Source organism: Tripterygium wilfordii, chromosome 12 (assembly GCF_013401445.1).
Source record: "Tripterygium wilfordii isolate XIE 37 chromosome 12, ASM1340144v1, whole genome shotgun sequence".
In the NCBI taxonomy this organism is placed as follows: Eukaryota; Viridiplantae; Streptophyta; class Magnoliopsida; order Celastrales; family Celastraceae; genus Tripterygium; species Tripterygium wilfordii.
The window spans coordinates 12,491,406-12,507,896 of NC_052243.1; the positions used below are offsets into that span (position 1 = coordinate 12,491,406).

The 16,491-nt window shown below is 36.1% G+C and overlaps 3 protein-coding genes across 11 annotated transcripts; all 3 read right to left on the reverse strand.

Moving 5' to 3' along the window:
* Positions 1–81: 81 nt before the first annotated feature.
* On the reverse strand, positions 82–4,839 carry LOC120011045 (putative protease Do-like 14). Of its 2 annotated transcripts, none has more exons than XM_038862064.1 (11): positions 4,698–4,839; positions 4,507–4,609; positions 4,165–4,287; positions 3,912–4,091; positions 3,699–3,736; positions 2,677–2,888; positions 2,344–2,425; positions 1,726–1,868; positions 1,426–1,546; positions 676–768; positions 82–335 (listed from the first exon to the last, which is right to left on the reverse strand). In XM_038862064.1, exons 1-11 carry the CDS (start codon positions 4,710–4,712, stop codon positions 153–155), a joined length of 1,293 nt encoding a protein of 430 aa, XP_038717992.1. In that variant the 5' UTR covers positions 4,713–4,839; the 3' UTR covers positions 82–152. The 2 variants fall into 2 exon arrangements, with proteins under 2 accessions (XP_038717992.1, XP_038717991.1); XM_038862063.1 differs by having other exon boundaries at positions 3,699–3,826.
* A 505-nt stretch (positions 4,840–5,344) lies between these two features.
* Positions 5,345–12,262, reverse strand: LOC120010732 (putative protease Do-like 14). 4 transcript variants are annotated; one of them, XM_038861548.1, is made up of 12 exons: positions 11,876–12,261; positions 11,080–11,397; positions 10,894–10,987; positions 10,539–10,661; positions 10,277–10,456; positions 10,063–10,190; positions 9,154–9,365; positions 8,833–8,914; positions 7,609–7,751; positions 7,310–7,430; positions 6,003–6,095; positions 5,345–5,660 (listed from the first exon to the last, which is right to left on the reverse strand). In XM_038861548.1, the coding sequence occupies exons 2-12, from the start codon at positions 11,095–11,097 to the stop codon at positions 5,544–5,546; spliced, it is 1,311 nt and encodes a 436-aa protein (XP_038717476.1). In that variant the 5' UTR covers positions 11,098–11,397; positions 11,876–12,261; the 3' UTR covers positions 5,345–5,543. The 4 variants fall into 4 exon arrangements, 3 of the variants coding, with proteins under 3 accessions (XP_038717476.1, XP_038717477.1, XP_038717478.1); XM_038861549.1 differs by having other exon boundaries at positions 5,930–6,095; XR_005470909.1 differs by lacking the exon at positions 5,345–5,660 and adding an exon at positions 6,455–6,568 and having other exon boundaries at positions 5,990–6,095; positions 11,876–12,262.
* Positions 12,263–12,496: 234 nt separating this feature from the next.
* On the reverse strand, positions 12,497–15,336 carry LOC120010734 (putative protease Do-like 14). 5 transcript variants are annotated; one of them, XM_038861553.1, is made up of 8 exons: positions 15,234–15,336; positions 15,036–15,138; positions 14,502–14,644; positions 14,238–14,372; positions 13,901–14,094; positions 13,597–13,687; positions 13,299–13,441; positions 12,497–13,131 (listed from the first exon to the last, which is right to left on the reverse strand). In XM_038861553.1, the coding sequence occupies exons 1-8, from the start codon at positions 15,246–15,248 to the stop codon at positions 13,074–13,076; spliced, it is 882 nt and encodes a 293-aa protein (XP_038717481.1). In that variant the 5' UTR covers positions 15,249–15,336; the 3' UTR covers positions 12,497–13,073. The 5 variants fall into 5 exon arrangements, 3 of the variants coding, with proteins under 3 accessions (XP_038717481.1, XP_038717480.1, XP_038717482.1); XM_038861552.1 differs by having other exon boundaries at positions 12,501–13,118; XR_005470910.1 differs by having other exon boundaries at positions 12,998–13,118; positions 13,597–13,734.
* Positions 15,337–16,491: the final 1,155 nt, after the last annotated feature.

A 16,491-nucleotide genomic window follows, 5' to 3' on the forward strand; every position in this document is an offset into this window, starting at 1 on the left:
TAATTGTTGGAGAGACAGAGTTGGTAGTCCAGAAATGGCCAGTATAGATTCTACACCACCAAAGAAAAAAAAAACGTAAGATACAAACAAAACTGAACTTGCAATATTAAAAAACTGACTACATTGTATCGTAGTTACTATAATTTCACTTATTAAATAAAATCAGATACTTGGCTTCTCCTTCTGAAGAAGCACAAAAGGGGCAACTTGTCGCAAAGAGAACTTTTTACATTTGATTCCTCTGGAACTACAGTCAAAGTCTCCACATTATCATTTGCTCTTTTCACAACGACCTTCAATGGCACTCCAATTCTGTCCTCCATAACTTCAATTATCTGCCAAAAACTCATCATCCATAGAAATATCAGCAGCGATAACATCACAAAGCACGCTAAATAATTGCCACGTCAGTATTACAAGTATATCAATAAGATAATCTCCGACTAACAAGCATGTCTTCACAAATTTTATTACTTAGATGCCAAATATTTGAAAATTGGGTGCAAGGAAATGGATGGAACCGATATGCTTTTTTAGGATTAGCCGAGAGTATAGCTTTAGATAGGAATGTAAGCTAATGAGAAATCACTAATATTCTCTTACAGATTCAGCTGAACACAATTTGTTTGGAATATGATGATGGTGAATGATATGGTCGCAGAGCTGGAGATATACCTCTTTGCTGCTTTTAACAGGCATCCCATCAAATTCGATGACAACGTCACCATGATGAAATCCAGCACGATCAGCTGGGGAACCAGGAACCACCTGGATCACATTCAAGAAATCATAGGGCCTATGAAACTGAGAAATAGAACATATTGTATTTAATCATAAAACAACGATACACATGCGTGTGTCTGCATGTCTGCAGCAGCACACCTTCGATAGGCAACATACAAAATAAAATAGTATACTTATGAAAGTACTGAAAAACAATGACTGTCTCAGCAACTTCTGTAATCTATAGACATATTAAACAAGTCAATAGGTGCGGAGCCTCAGACTATTGCCATCCAGATGGACAGAAATGCCACTGATAAAGCACAAGCCAAAAGCGTCCAACTTAAAGGAGAAACCATCACCCAACCAATGTCGTATCCTAATAAAGCTAGGAGCTTTCACTAGTTCTTGATGACAGTTCCTTTGATTTTAATGATGACTGGACAACCTCCTCTAGGATTGTGAAGCATATTAAAAGAGAATAACAAGTTCCCCCGGTAGAGAATGTGCCTCCATAAAAACATTCTCAAGAATACAAATGGATGGACATAAATAAGTATCTGAACTCTGAACACAGAGGCATGCACACACGATTACTGATGAAATAGCCAACATACAGAAGTAACAGACAGCTCGTGCAGGTTAGCACCAATTATTAGGTTATATTAACAAGATTAAGGGAGGGGCAACAAAAAATCTTACCATCTGTACAAGAACACCTCGGCTAACGTTAGGGAACTTGGCATCTCTTTCTTTAAGCTGGGCAATAATCATCTCATTAAGTTCGACCATTTTTAATCCAAGACATGGCCAAATAACTCTCCTGCGCAGAATTACTTTCAGAAAGATATTATTTTCAGAGAACACGTAAATAAGATATGCAACTAAGAATAGTGAATCATGATATCATCTTTCAGGAAATCGAAGCACTGTGGTTAACATTTATTTTGAATATAGCCTACCACCAAAGAGTTGGTCAACAAAATAAATTAATCCACCTACCCACTCTTATTAAAGTGCTCTATAATTTTTGAAACTTCATCGATTGGTACAGAAAAATTCAATCCATCTGCATTCGACAGTTTCATAATATTAACTCCAACAACTTCTCCGTCGATATTAACAAGAGGTCCTCCAGCATCGCCCTACACCGCAATAACAGAATAAGAAATATTCATGCGTCAATGATAAAGTGAGAAACCCATGGTCACTTGCAGAGTCATGCCTTTCAAAACTATTCTAATTCTTAGTTGCAGAAATACACAAAATTATCATAGCACTTCCAGTTACTACCAGCGGTGGATCATTCCAGTGACTAAGTGTGATGGGAAATTTTAAAACAAGAGAATCATACAATACTCTGACAATCTATGCATAATGGCCTTGAATAAAATTCGTTTACAATTCACAAGATAAAAATATATAATCTATGCATCATGCATCCATATCCTACTTTATGAAAAAGTGAAAATTGCTTCTTTTTTTTTTTTTTTTTTTATCTATCCACGCATTAAGAGAAACATCATATATGCCCTTTGCCACCCTCCTTCCTATCAGATCACTAAATTCAACATTCTTTCAATGGCATAGAAAAGAAAGATATATAAAAGCGAGAAGTACCAAATCAGGTGCACAATCCGTCTGTAAGTATTCTCTTTGATGTCCCCGAATACCCAAATCACTACTTTTACGATCAACACAGCTGGATGCAGAGGAAGTAAATAAATTGAGAAATGCATCACCAATCAGCAAAGTTCAATATCATTGAAGTAACAGAAAAGCGTATTTGTAGTCCAATCATTAAAAGGTAAAAAAAAAATTGCAAATTAACAGCCAAAAGAAAGGCACTGCAAACACAGTTAATATTTAATAATGTTCACAAACACACCTAAACACACAAGCACACATGTTCCCATTCAAAAACGTTCATAATAAAACAAGTATTCTTGTTACCTAACAATACCAGCTGTTACTGTATTTTGAAGTGAGCATGAGCATCCCATGGCTAACACCAAATCCCCAGGGCGAAGGTTACTGGACGAACCAAGCTTCGCTGTCAGAAATGGAGTCCTAGAATTGATCTTTACAATTGCAATATCTGAATGATGGTCAGCATTCACCACTGTACCATAAAATGTCCGACCATCTTGTAAAGTTACTTGAATCTGTAAAGTTTCATGATATGACGAAGTCAAAGACTCCTCCCCTAATCAAAAATCCACTTAGCCGCTAACTAAAAGGAGTAAAAACAAAAATGGAGATCAATCTCCCAGGCTAAATTAGTTTCAATCCAAAAACGTACAGAGTGATTAATCATAAATATTTGACCTGAATCCGTTCCAATCCAAAAAAGTACAGTGATTAATCATAAATATTTGACCTGATAAATATAGAGACTTTAAACATGGAACATTAACACCAATTAAATTAAATGAAGATAAAATTTTCAGAACCAAATTCGCTTGCTATATGTGAAAATTTTACAACAGAGTATTAAAAATGTTTATCATTCACCAAGTGCCAGGGTGCATGCTAAATACCATAAACAGATCTTCCCTTTTGATTTAGACAGCAAAATAAATGTGTATAGACTTTCACACCCAAGGACAAAAACCCAACTCATTTCTCTCAGCAGAGTTGAGAAGATATTAGAGTAAAAGTCATAATCGAAGTACGCAACAAGGTTCACAATCCATATCAACCTCAGCATAGAAATCATTAACATAGCACGACCTTCAGTTTCAACTTGTTACAAATTTTTTCTCATCTACCTAAGTTAGAAGAGCATAAGCTTCAGGTCTGTCCCCCCACTCAGCAGAAAACCCAGGTACGAAAAATGGAATGGCAGGATTCCAAATTTACCATGTCTTCCGCATCTTATTCTGAGAATCAAATGGCATGTTGGAACATATGATACAACTATTGCAAACGGCATAGCTAGAATAATAGAAAACCTGTCCAAAGAATCAACTAACCTTCCCTTTAGATATTTTTCTCATGCCTTGAAAATCATCTACAACATGAGCACAAGTCAGAATAGTGCCACTGGCATCAATGATGGTTCCAGAACATATTCTGTATCCGTAGGGAATTCCAAGGAAATCTAAACAAAAAGTTTCCAAGAAAGACACTAGTCACTTGTTCCAGTTATTTCAAAAATACAAAAAGATATATTTCAAAATGCAGACCTAGCGGAACTGATATGATAACAACAGCAGGACCAACCCTAGTCGCTGCATCAGCAGTAGTGTCCCGGCCAATATATCCAATATACTGTTCTGCACCATCTCCTTCTCCTCCAGGAGCTTCCTTCCTTATATGCTCGGATGGAGCAGGACTAACTCGAGAAGTAAATAATGGAAGATCTCCTATGGACAGAAACCAGTTTCTAACTCAACAAATCGATACACAAAGAAACCATAGGAGAAATAGTAAACAAACCAAATTTCCATTGTTCAGCAGAGAGGAACGATAGGCGAGGACTCAAATTTTCCGATAATTGCCATGGCAGGAGTGATAGAGATTCGCGGAATGGTGCATTAATTGACACAGTAATCCTTGTTCCTAAAATCGAAAATCACAGTCGTTAATATTTAACCAAGAGTAAATGGATCAACAAACAAGCATCGACATAATCAAGAAACATCTCAATTCCATTTTCTCTTTCTCGTTCATTTAGTCCCCCATTTTTTTCCCGAGAAACCAGACAGAAGACATGGAATATAATAGAAAAAATGAATTGCTAGAATTTATATAATTTTAACGAGAAAATTAAGAGCTCACCGGAACACGAATCGCTGTTTGCGCATAAGAGGCCTGACCCGAGAGCCGCAACTGATACGATCCGAATGAGAGAATTTCTGGCGGAAGAAGAGATAGCATTTCTCTGCAATTACAGATTAAGCGATCGAAGTTACATTTGAAAGAACAGTTAGCATTTGAAGGATACAAATCATGAGAGAGGTTCGTTTTACCAGTAGTTGATTCATCTGCACGAGCTCTAGATTTCAAAATTCAAAGCCCTAGCAAAACCCTTCCCTCTTTTTATTTTTTCCGTTTATCCATCTCGATGGTGGATCCAGTGGTTACGAACTATTAGCGCGGGCCCGAGCAAGGCAACGAACTAGAAGCCCAAGCCCGTAATTAGTTCAAAGCTGAGTTTTTCTTTTTCAATCGAATTATTATTATTTTATTCTTTTTATCATCTAATTAAATCAAACCGAAATTTAAAAGTAATATGACCAAATTAAATCAAGCGCGTTAATTTAGCTTGAAGATTTTATTATTTTAACCAATTTATTTATGACATTTTTAGAGTCAATAAAAAAAATCCTCTAAATAATGTTCAACGTAGATTGAAAAATAAAAAAAAGTTTATTAATGTTAATGGAGAAAAATTTACTAAGAAAACCATCTTTCTTGGGAACTACCTCCAGCTTATCTAGTAACTTGTTTCCACACCTAGACATTAGGTATTGGGGTTCGATCACCCTTGTCCATCCAATGTATCAAAAAAAGAGAGAGTCATCATCTTTGCTAAGGCTTTATTGGGATAGAAGGTAGAGTCAACCAATAGAATCATTTGATGAGAGGAGGTATACAAAAAAAAAAGGATCAAATGTCATGTCCATCCCTTGTTGTTAGAGCAATTTCTACATTCATCTCTAGTTTTAAATTTTCAAGATTTGGACCCACTGATGATTTTGTGTGATCGCAAGTCCCTCACTCCGTACTCTAATATACTTCTTAAATAAGATTCAATACTTGCTTTCCCCTTCTATAAAAGCACAAAAGGAGCAACTTGTCGCAAAGAAAACTTTTTATATTTCTGGATTTGCTTCCTCCGGAACTACAGTCAAAGTCACCACATTATCATTGGCTCTTATCACAACGACCTTCAATGGCACTCCAATTCTGTCATCCATTATTTCAACTATCTGCCAAAAAATCAATCATCCATGGACACATCAGCAGCAATAACATCGCAAAGCATGCTAAATAATTGCCACGTTAGTATTACAAGCATGTCAATAAGATAATCTCCGACTAAGAAGCATGTGTTCACAAATTATATTACTTAAGTGCAAAATACTTGAAAATTGGGTGCAAGGAAATGGATGGAACCGATATGCTTTATAGGATTAGTCGAGAGTATAGCTTTAAATAGGAATGTATAGCTAATGAGAAATCACTAATATTCTCTTACAGATTCAGCCGATCACAATTTGTTTGGAATATGATGATGGTGAATGGTATGCGTGCAGAATTGGAGATACTACCTCCTTGATGCTTTTAGTAGGCTTCCCATCAAATTCGATGACAACGTCAAGATGATGAAATCCAGCACGATCAGCTGGGGAATCAGGAGCCACCTGCATAACATTCAAGCAATCATAGAGCCTATGAAACTGAGAAATAGAACATATTGCATTTAATCATAAAACTGCGATACATATGCATGTGTCTACAGCAGCATACTTTGGATAGGAAACATGCAAAATACAATAGTGTACTTATCATAGTACTGAAAAACAATTACTGTCTCGGCAACTTCTGTAATCTATGAACATATTAAACAAGTCAACAAACAAGTCAACAGGTGCGGAGCCTCAGACTATTGCCATCCAGAGGGTCAGAAAAGCCACTGATAAAGCTCAAGCCAAAAGCGTCCAAGTTAAAGGAGAAACCATCACCCAACCAATATCGCAACCTAAAGAAGCTCGGAGCTTACTCTAGTCCATGATGACAGTTCCTTTGATTTTAATGATGACTGGACAACAGCCTCAAGGATTGTGAAGCATATTTATACAGAATAAAAACTTCCCCCAATGGAGAAAATGTGCTTCTATAAAAAAAATTCCAGGAAATACAAATGGGTGAACATAAATAAGTGTCTGAATACAGAGGCAATCATATATATGTACTTTCGCACACATAGGGGATGCATAATAACCTACTAAAAAACAATTTATCTCATTTGGCAAAGGCTGCCACTACATAAAGTAACCTACTCTACTTCTTACCAAAATAAAATGACAATATGCTCCTCGTCTTTTATATAATACCACCGAGTGTAGAACTAAATAACAATGGCTATCTAAGTTTTTGACATTGACATATATCAATCATGCCAATAGTGAAGCCTCAATTGAATTGCCAGTGATAAATATGCAAAGCTTGAGCCTGAGATATTCAACTTGAAGGAGAAGCCATCACCTACTTAAGTATCAAGTCCAAAAGAAACAGTCCGGAGTTTCTTTAGATTGTGATGACACCTACAGTCATTTTAATAATGCTTTACAAGGTTCTCAAAGATTGTTAAACATTTTAATTCACAATATAAATTCCCACTGGGTGTTGAACGGGTCCACCTATGCAAACATTTGAAAGCAATACAATGGGCTAAGTTCAAAATAATATGTCTCTACAGTAACCTATATACTACACATTCTCACTGTGAGGCCACCATATTCACATTAATGTCATTGCAGGCACAGCATTCAATCTCTCTTCCTGATCATACAATCTATTCCAAATTAGTTGGTTATATAAACAAGATGAAGGGAGGGGCAACAACAAATCTTACCTCACATACAATTACACCTCTGCTAACGTTAGGGAATTTGGGATTGCTTTCTTTAAGCTTGGCAAACATCATCTCATTGAGATCAAACATTTTTAATCCAAGCCATGGCCGAATAACTCTCCTGTGCATAAAAACTTTCAGAAACATATTATTTTCAGAGAAGACGTAAATAAGATAGGCAACTATGAATAGTGAATCACAAGATAATTTTTCAGGAAACTGATGCACCATGGTTCAATTTATTTTGAATAGAGCTTATACCACCACAGTTGGTTGACAATATAAATCAATCTACCTACCCATTCTTATTAAAGTGCTCTATAATTTTTGAAACTGCATCGATTGGTACAGAAAAGCCCAATCCATTCGCAGCCAACACTTCTATAACATTAATTCCAACAACTTCTCCGTCGATATTAACAAGAGGCCCACCAGAATTGCCCTACACCGCAATAAAAGAATAAGAAATATTCATGCATCAATATGAAGTTAGAAACCATGGTCACTCACAGAGTCATGCCTTTCAAAACTACTAATTCTTAGTGGCAGAAATACACAAAGTTATGATAGCACTTCCAGTTACTATAAGCAACAGACCACACAAGTGAGTAAGTGTGATGGGAAATTTTAAAACAAGAGAATCATCAGTGTTGTCAAAGGCGAGAGGTGCACAAAGGCGCACCACCTATCAAACACCCAAGGCGGAAGGGGCAAGCCTAGGCGCACGCCCGAGCGAAGCTAGGCGCAATTTTAAAAAAAATGATAAATATATGATAAAGCTTAAAATTCCTGGACTGCACAAAGTATCCAGCTCATTGTAATATAAATAACTTTATTTATATTATAAATGGATTACCATACACATACTAGCAAGTGTAAATTGTAATATAAATAGCTCCTGTAACTTGTTTTTTACTTTTTCTTGAAAAATTCAAACCATTTTATAATGATAAATTAAGGAAAATTGAACAGACCTGAGAAAATAGATTAATAGAGTAATTATGCTCTGATATGTGTCATGTCTACTTTTGTACGAAAAGTCAACATCCACATAAAAAAATAAATGCTTCACCATCAACAACCGAAAAAACAACACACTTAACCCTATTTCTCTTAGGCACGCCTGGTCTGAGGCACGCGCCTAGGCCACGCAGCCCACACCTGGCTGAAGCCAGGCGAATGAGGCTAGGCGAGGCACCTAGGGTGCGCCTCGCCTAGGTGCGCGCCCGGCTGCCTCGTGACAACACTAAGAATCATACAATACTATGACAATCTATGCATGATTTCCCTGAGTAAAATTCATCTACAATTCACAAGATAAAAATATATAATCTATGCATCATGCATCCATATCCTACTTTACGAAAAATGCTTTTTGTTTATCTATCCACGCATGAAGAGAGACATCATGTATGCCCTTTGCAAATTGCAACACTCCTCCCTTCCTATCAGATGAGTAGATGACTAAATTCAACATTCTTTCAGTAGCATAAAAAAGAAAGAGAGATATAAGCGAGAAGTACCTCATTGATTGCACAATCTGTCCGTAAGTATTGTCTTTGTCGTCCCAAATTACCCAAATCACCTATTTCGTGATCAACACATCTGGATCCAGAGGGAGTAAAGAAATCGAGAAATGCATCGCCAATAAGCAATGTTCAATTTCATTAAGTAATACAAAAGCGTATTTTTAGTCCAATCATTAGCAGGTAAAAATTTTGCAAATTAACAGCCAAAAGAAAGGCACTGCAAACACTGTTAATTATGTTCACACACGCACAAATGTACTGAAACCCACCTCTCCCATTCAAAAAAATTCATGATAAAACAAGCATTCTTGGTACCTAATAATACCAGCCGTTACTGTATTTTGAAGGGCAAGAGGGCATCCAATGGCTAACACCCAATCCCCAGGGCGAAGCTTACTGGACGAACCAAGCTTCGCTGTTGGAAGTGGAGTCCTAGAATTGATCTTTACAATTGCAATATTTGAATGATGGTCAGCATTCACCACTGTACCCTCAAATGTCCGACCATCTTGTAAAGTTACATCAACCTGTAAAATTTTATGATATATCAAAGATCCACTTAGCCGCTAACTAAAAAAAGGAGTGAAAAACAAAAAATGGAGATCAATCTCCCAGGCAAAATCAGTTTCAAATCCAAAAAAGTGCACAGCAATTAATCATAAATATTGGACCTGACAACTATAGGGACTTTAAACATGGAACAGTAACACCAATTAAGTCAAATTAAGATAAAATTTTCAGAACCAAATTCATTTGCAATATGTGTAAAATTTACAATGAATATTAAAAAGTGTTTATCATTCACCAAGCGTTAGGGTGCATGCTAGATACAAATACAATAGATCTCCCTTCTGATTTAGACAGCAAAATAAATGTGTGTAGACTTTCACACCCAAGGACAAAACTTATCTCATTTTTCTCAGCAGAGTTGAGAAGATATTTGAGTAAAATTCATAATTCAAGCACGCAACAAGGTTCACAACCTATAACAAACTCAGCAAAGAAATTATTAACATAGCATGACCTAAGTTTCAACTTGCTTCGAATTGTTTCTCATCCCTTAAATTGAAAGAGCATGAACTTCCGGTCTGTCCCCCACCCTCCAGAAAAACCAGGAATAAAAAATAGAATAGAAGGGTTCCGAATTTACCATGTCTTCCACATCTTATTCTGGGTATCAAATGGCATGTTGAAATAGAGAACCTGTCCAAAGAATCAACTAACCTTCCCTTTAGATGTAATTCTCATGCCTTGAGAATCAACTACGATATGAGCACAAGTCAGAATAGTACCACTGGCATCAATGATGATTCCAGACCCAATACTCTTTCCGGTGGTAATTCCACATAAACCTAAAGAAAAAGTTCCCAAGAAAAGATACTAGTCACTTATTCCAGTTCTTTCAAAAATACAAAAAGATATGTTTCAAAATGCAGACCGTGTAGAACTGATATGTTAACAACAGCAGGACCAACCCTAGCTGCTGCATCAGCGATAGTGTCCCTGCCAATATATCCAACATACTTTTTTGCACCATCTCCTTTCCCTCCAGGAGCCTCCTTCCTTATATCATCAGATGGAGCAGGACTAACTCGAGAAGAAAATAATGGAAGATCTCCTAGGGACAGAGAAACTAGTTTCAAACTCAAGTACTCACAAATCAGTACACAAAGAAACCATAGGAGAAATAGTAAACAAACCAAATTGCCATTGTTCGGAAGAGAGGAATGACGGGCGAGGACCCAAATTTCCCGGTAAGTGCCATGGCAGAAGTGATAGAGATTCGCGGAATGGTGCATTTATTGACACAGTAACCCTTGTTCCTAAAATCGAAAATCACAACCGTTAATATTCAACCAAAAGTACATGGAAGCAATGAACTATTCAACGAACAAGCATTACCAAAATCGAGAACCATCTCAATTCCATTTTCTCTTTGTCGTTCAGTTAGTCCCCCATTTTTTTTTCCCGAGAAACCAGACAGAAGACAAGGAATATAATAGAAATGAATTGACTCGAATTTGTACTGTTTCTATGAGAAGAGTGAGAGCTCACGAGAACATGAATCGCTGTTTACATATAAGAAGCCTGACCCGACAGCTGCAACTGATCCGATCCGGATGAGAGAAATTCTGGAGGAAGCATTTCTCTGCACTTAAAAGATTCAAGTGATCCAAGTTACATTTGAAAGAACAGTTAGCACTTGAAGGATACAAATCATGAGAGAGAGGATCGTTTTACCAGTAGTTGATTCATCATGCCCAGTGCACAGAGATCTAGGTTTCAAAAACTCAAAGCCCTGGCAAAACCCTTCCCTCTAATTTCTTTCTGCTGTTTATGCATCTGAATGGTGGATACTGAGCCAGAGCAAGGCAACGAACTATAAGCCCAAGCCCGTAATTTAGCGATTTCTTTGACTTCATCAAGCCCAGGATACGAGTCCAAGAAGAAGCCGAAAGTACTTGATCAAACTAATTGCAGGCCTCCAAATGGAAGAGGCACACCATTTATGGAATAAAATGTAGTGCTACTCTGCTGGGTTAATACAATTTTTAATCCCTGAAAGATTAAGTATTTTACAATTTAATCACTCAAAGTTTAAATATTTCACAATAATCATTTAAAGTTTTTATTTGTTTCAATATAATCACTCCATCAGAATTCTCACATTTCGGTCTATCTAAGTGCCTACGTGGCACTTTAACCGTCATCTCAAGTGATTTCTTGCTTATTTGGCCTGACACTTGCTCACACGTGGAAAATATTTTCAAATACAATTTTTTTAATCAACAAATATTTTAAACAAAATAAAAACAAGAAAAATTAAAAAAAATCTATCTCCATCTCCCATCAATGCCGCTACCCCCTTCTCTATAACCACCACCACACCACCGTAGCTAGCGCCATGTTCGATCTTGAAGCCAAACACCCACCACTTCACCAAGGGCACCACGCCACCACACACAATTTGCTGACTACTATGACCCAACCAAACTCTAGATCTCCAAGGACAAAGGGTACCAAATCAGACATATACCTGTGTGGAACTGCACCTTCTTCTAGATCTCGGTTCATCTTCTTCCTTTTCCGCCGCGGCAAGAGTTGGTAGCTACAGGAGAGAAGTTGGCACCTTCTTCTAGATCTTCCACTGGCGGATCTTGTGTTGGTGGTTGTGGGTTTTCGATATATGGGTTTAGAAGGATTTGGGTATCTGGGTTTTCTTCTTTCTCCTTCAAGGGAAGAATGGGGATCTTGGTTCTCTCGCAATGACTCGGTATTACATATCATCTTGATATTGCAAGTCTATCACAATGGATCTAGCTATTCCAATTCTTCTTTTTTATTTAGCCTTGTACTGAGAAAGAGAGAAGGGCTGTACTGAAATGATCATTTTTTTGGATGTTGGATATTTTAATTATTTTCTATTTTAATTTTTCACCTAAAATTCCACATCACCCACTTTATAAATTATTTTTTATTTTTTAATGCCACATAAGCTATTTTACTAACCGGAATGTAAAAAATCTGACAAGTTATCATATTGAAAACAAAAAAATAAAAAACACTTCAAATGACCATCTTGAAACAGTTGAGATTTGGTTTAGGAAAAATTAAACATTTTCCAATTTAATCACTCAAAATTCAAATGTTCGAAGATGATCACCTTGGATAGGCAACATATAAAATAAACTAGTATACTTATCATAGTATTTAAAAACAATGACTTATTAAACAAGTCAATAGGTGCGGAGCCTCGGCGGGACATAAATGCCACAGATAAAGCTCAAGCCAAATGCGTCCAACTTAAAGGAGAAACCATCACCCAACTAATGTTGTATCCTAACGAAGCTAGGAGCTTTTACTCTAGTTCTTGATGACAGTTCCTTTGATTTTAATGATGACCGGACAACCTCCTCAAGGATTGTGAAGAATATTAACAGATTATAAAAAGTTCCCCCCAGTGGAGACATGTGCTTCTATAAAAACATTACGAAGAATACAAATGGATGTAAATAAATAAGTATCTGAAAGCAGAGGAATGCACACACGATTACTGATAGGCATAGGACAAACAGAGGTAACAGACAGCTCGTGCAGGTTAGCACCAATTATTAGGTTATATCAACAAGATGAAGGGAGGAGCAACAACAAATCTTACCATCTGTAAAAGAACCCCTCTGCTAACTTTAGGGAATTTAGCATCTCTTTCTTTAAGCTGGGTAATAAGCATCTCATTAAGATCTACCGTTTTTAATCCAAGCCATGGCCGAATAACTCTCCTGCGCAGAATTACTTTCAGAAAGATATTATCTACAAAGAACACGTAAATAAGATATGCAACTATGAATAGTGAACCACGAGATATTCTTTTAGGAAACTGAAGCACTGCGGTTCAATTTATTTTGAGTATAGCCTATAACACCAAAGAGTTGGTTGACAATATAAATCAATCCACCTACCCACTCTTATTAAAGCGCTCGAATATTTTTGAAACTGCATCAATTGGTACACAAAAGCCTAATCCATCCGCAACCGGCACTTTCATAACAATTACTCCAACACCTTCTCCTTTGATGTTAACAAGAGGCCCTCCAGAATTGCCCTACAGAGCAATAAAGAGTAAGAGATATTCATGCGTCAATGATAAAGTGAGAAACCCATGGTCACTCACAGTCATGCCTTTCAAAACTATTCTAATTCAGAAACACACAGATTTCAATGGCATAGAAAAGAAAGAGAGATAAAAGCGAGAAGTACCGGATGGAGTGCACAATCAGTCTGTAAGTATTCTCTTTGTTGTCCCCTGATACCAAAATGGCCCAAATCACTACTTTTACGATCAGCACAGCAACGTTCAATTTCACTAACGTAATACAAAAGCGTATAGTCCAATCACTAAAAGTCTAAAAGAGAAAAAAAAAATGCAAATTAATGGCCAAAGAAAGGCACTGCAAACTGCAAACACAGTTAATTATGTTCACACACACAAACATACACATATATACCGAAACCCACCTCTCCTATTCAAAACAATTCATAATAAAACTTGTATTCTTGGTACCTAACAACACCAGCTGTTACTGTATTTTTAAGGGAAGGGGGGCATCCCATGGCTAACACCCAATCCCCAGGGCGAAGCTTACTGGACGAACCAAGCTTACAAGAATTGATCTTTACAGTTGCAATATCTGATAGAAGGTCAACATTCACCACTGTACCCTCAAATGTCCGACCATCTTGTAAAGCTATTTCAATCTGTAAAGTATCACAATATGAACAACAACAATGAAGATCAATCTCCCATGCTAAATCAGTTTCAATACAAAAAAGTACACAGTGGTTAATCATAAATATTTCACCCAAATCACTTTCAAAACCTGTCAAAAGAATCAACTAACCTTCCCTTTAGATATAGTTCTCATGCCCGCAAGTGGAAAATCAACTACAACATGAGTACAAGTCAGAATAGTACCACTGGCATCAATGATGATTCCAGACCCAATACTCTTTCCAGTGGTAATTCCACAGAAAACCTAAACAAAAAGTTTCCAAGAAGAGACACTAGTCACTTATTCTAATTTTTTCAAAAATACAAAAAAAAGAAGATACGTTTCAAAATGCAGACCGTGCGGAACTGATATGTTAACAACAGCAGGACCAACCCTAGCCACTGTATCGGCGAAAGTGTCCCTGCCAATATATCCAACATACTTTTTTGCACTATCTCCTTTCCCTCCAGGAGCTTCCTTTCTTAGATCCTTGGATGGAGCAGGAGTAACTCGAGAATAAAATGATGGACGATCTCCTACGGACAGAAACCAGTTCCAAACTCAAAAAATAAATACAGAAAGAAACCTTAGGAAAAATAGTAAACAAACGAAATTCCCATTGTTCAGCAGAGAAAAAAAGACGGGCGAGGCCTCAAATTTTCCAATAAGTGCCATGGCAGAAGTGATAGAGATTGGCGGAATGGTGCATGAATTGACACAGTAACCCTTGTTCCTAAAATCGAAAATCACAATCGTTTATATTTAACAAACAGTAAATAAAAGCAACAAAACTCTTCAACGACAAGCATTAACATAATCAAGAACATCTCAATTCTATTATCTCTTTCTCGTTCATTTAGTCCCCATTTTTCCCGAGAAACCAGACAGAATACAAGGAATATAATAGAAAATGAATTGAGAGCTCACGAGAATACGAATAGTGGTTTGCATATAAGAGGTGTGACCCGAGAGCGGCAACTGATACGATCCGAATGAGAGAGTTTCTGGCGGAAGAAGAGGAAGCATCTCTCTGCATTTACAGATTTAAGGGATCGAAGTTACATTTGAAAGAACAGTTAGCATTTGAAGGATGCAAATCACGAGAGAGAGAAAGGATCGTTTTACCAGTAGTTGATTCATCTGCACAAATTCTAGATTTCAAAATTCAAAGCCCTAGCAAAACCCTTCCGTCTTTCTCTTTTTTCTGTTGACTATGAGCACGGGCCCGAGCAACGCAACGAACTAGAAGCCCAAGCCCATAATTAAGCGATTTATTAGCATTGAGCCCAAGAATTATGTGCGTTTGGTAGAGCGGATAGATTGATTTTCAATACTAGCGGAAATGCTGTGAGAAATATATTGAGTTTAAAGTTATGAAATATGTTGTGAGAAGTTTGCCGAATTAAAAATCGACGCTAGAGAAAATGTTGTTGAATTAAATTATTATAATATTAAATTTTATAATTTTTTAAATCAAAATTTGTTATTAAATTTAATATAATAAATACGATTTTATTAATAAAACTAATAAAATAATTATTTTTATTAAATATTAAATATAATGATTTTATAATAATTTTTATTTTTATTAATCTTACATTTAATTTATTAAATAAAATTTACTAATAAAATTAATATGAGGTATAAAATTTAAATAATTTAAATATTATAATAATTATTTATGTAAAATTAATTAAGATAATGCGGTAAGTTAAAAATTTTTAAAATAAAAAATAATGTTGTAAATATTAATAAAAAAAGTAAAAGAAATTAATATTGTAATGCATGTGGGCCCAACCTTTATTAAAAAAGTAATAAAAGTGTAATCATTATGTTGGATCCACATTAAAAAAATGCACAGCGGATTGGGAGCTTATAAAACTCCAACAGATCCGTTGTCCATTGGCCAGGGGATCAGCTCATGTTTATGCTGTGCCAAACAGGCAGTTAAAAAGAAACACAAGTCCGTAATTTGTTCCTTTGGGGAGTTTTTTTAAATCGAACTATATTTTTTATTCTTTTAAAAACAAAATTAAAAGAGTATTATAAAAGCAAAATCCCATCAAACCAAAATTAAAAATTATTATAAAAACAAAATCCCTAAATAAATATTAGTTGAACACAAGTCTTTTAGGGTATAGTTGGTTTGACAAAATCATAGAAACCACTGAACCAATCGATTGATTGGTTGAAAATTGAAATAACCACCGATAACCAACTGGTCGGTAGGTTAAATTCATATAAAAAAATCAAAATAAAAAATCGATTGTAACTAATCATTTACACCCTCACGATAACCGATTGAAATAATTGGAAAAAAATAAAATAATAACCGATAAACAATCGGTCAATTAAATTCATTTAAAACCCGACCGTACGGAAT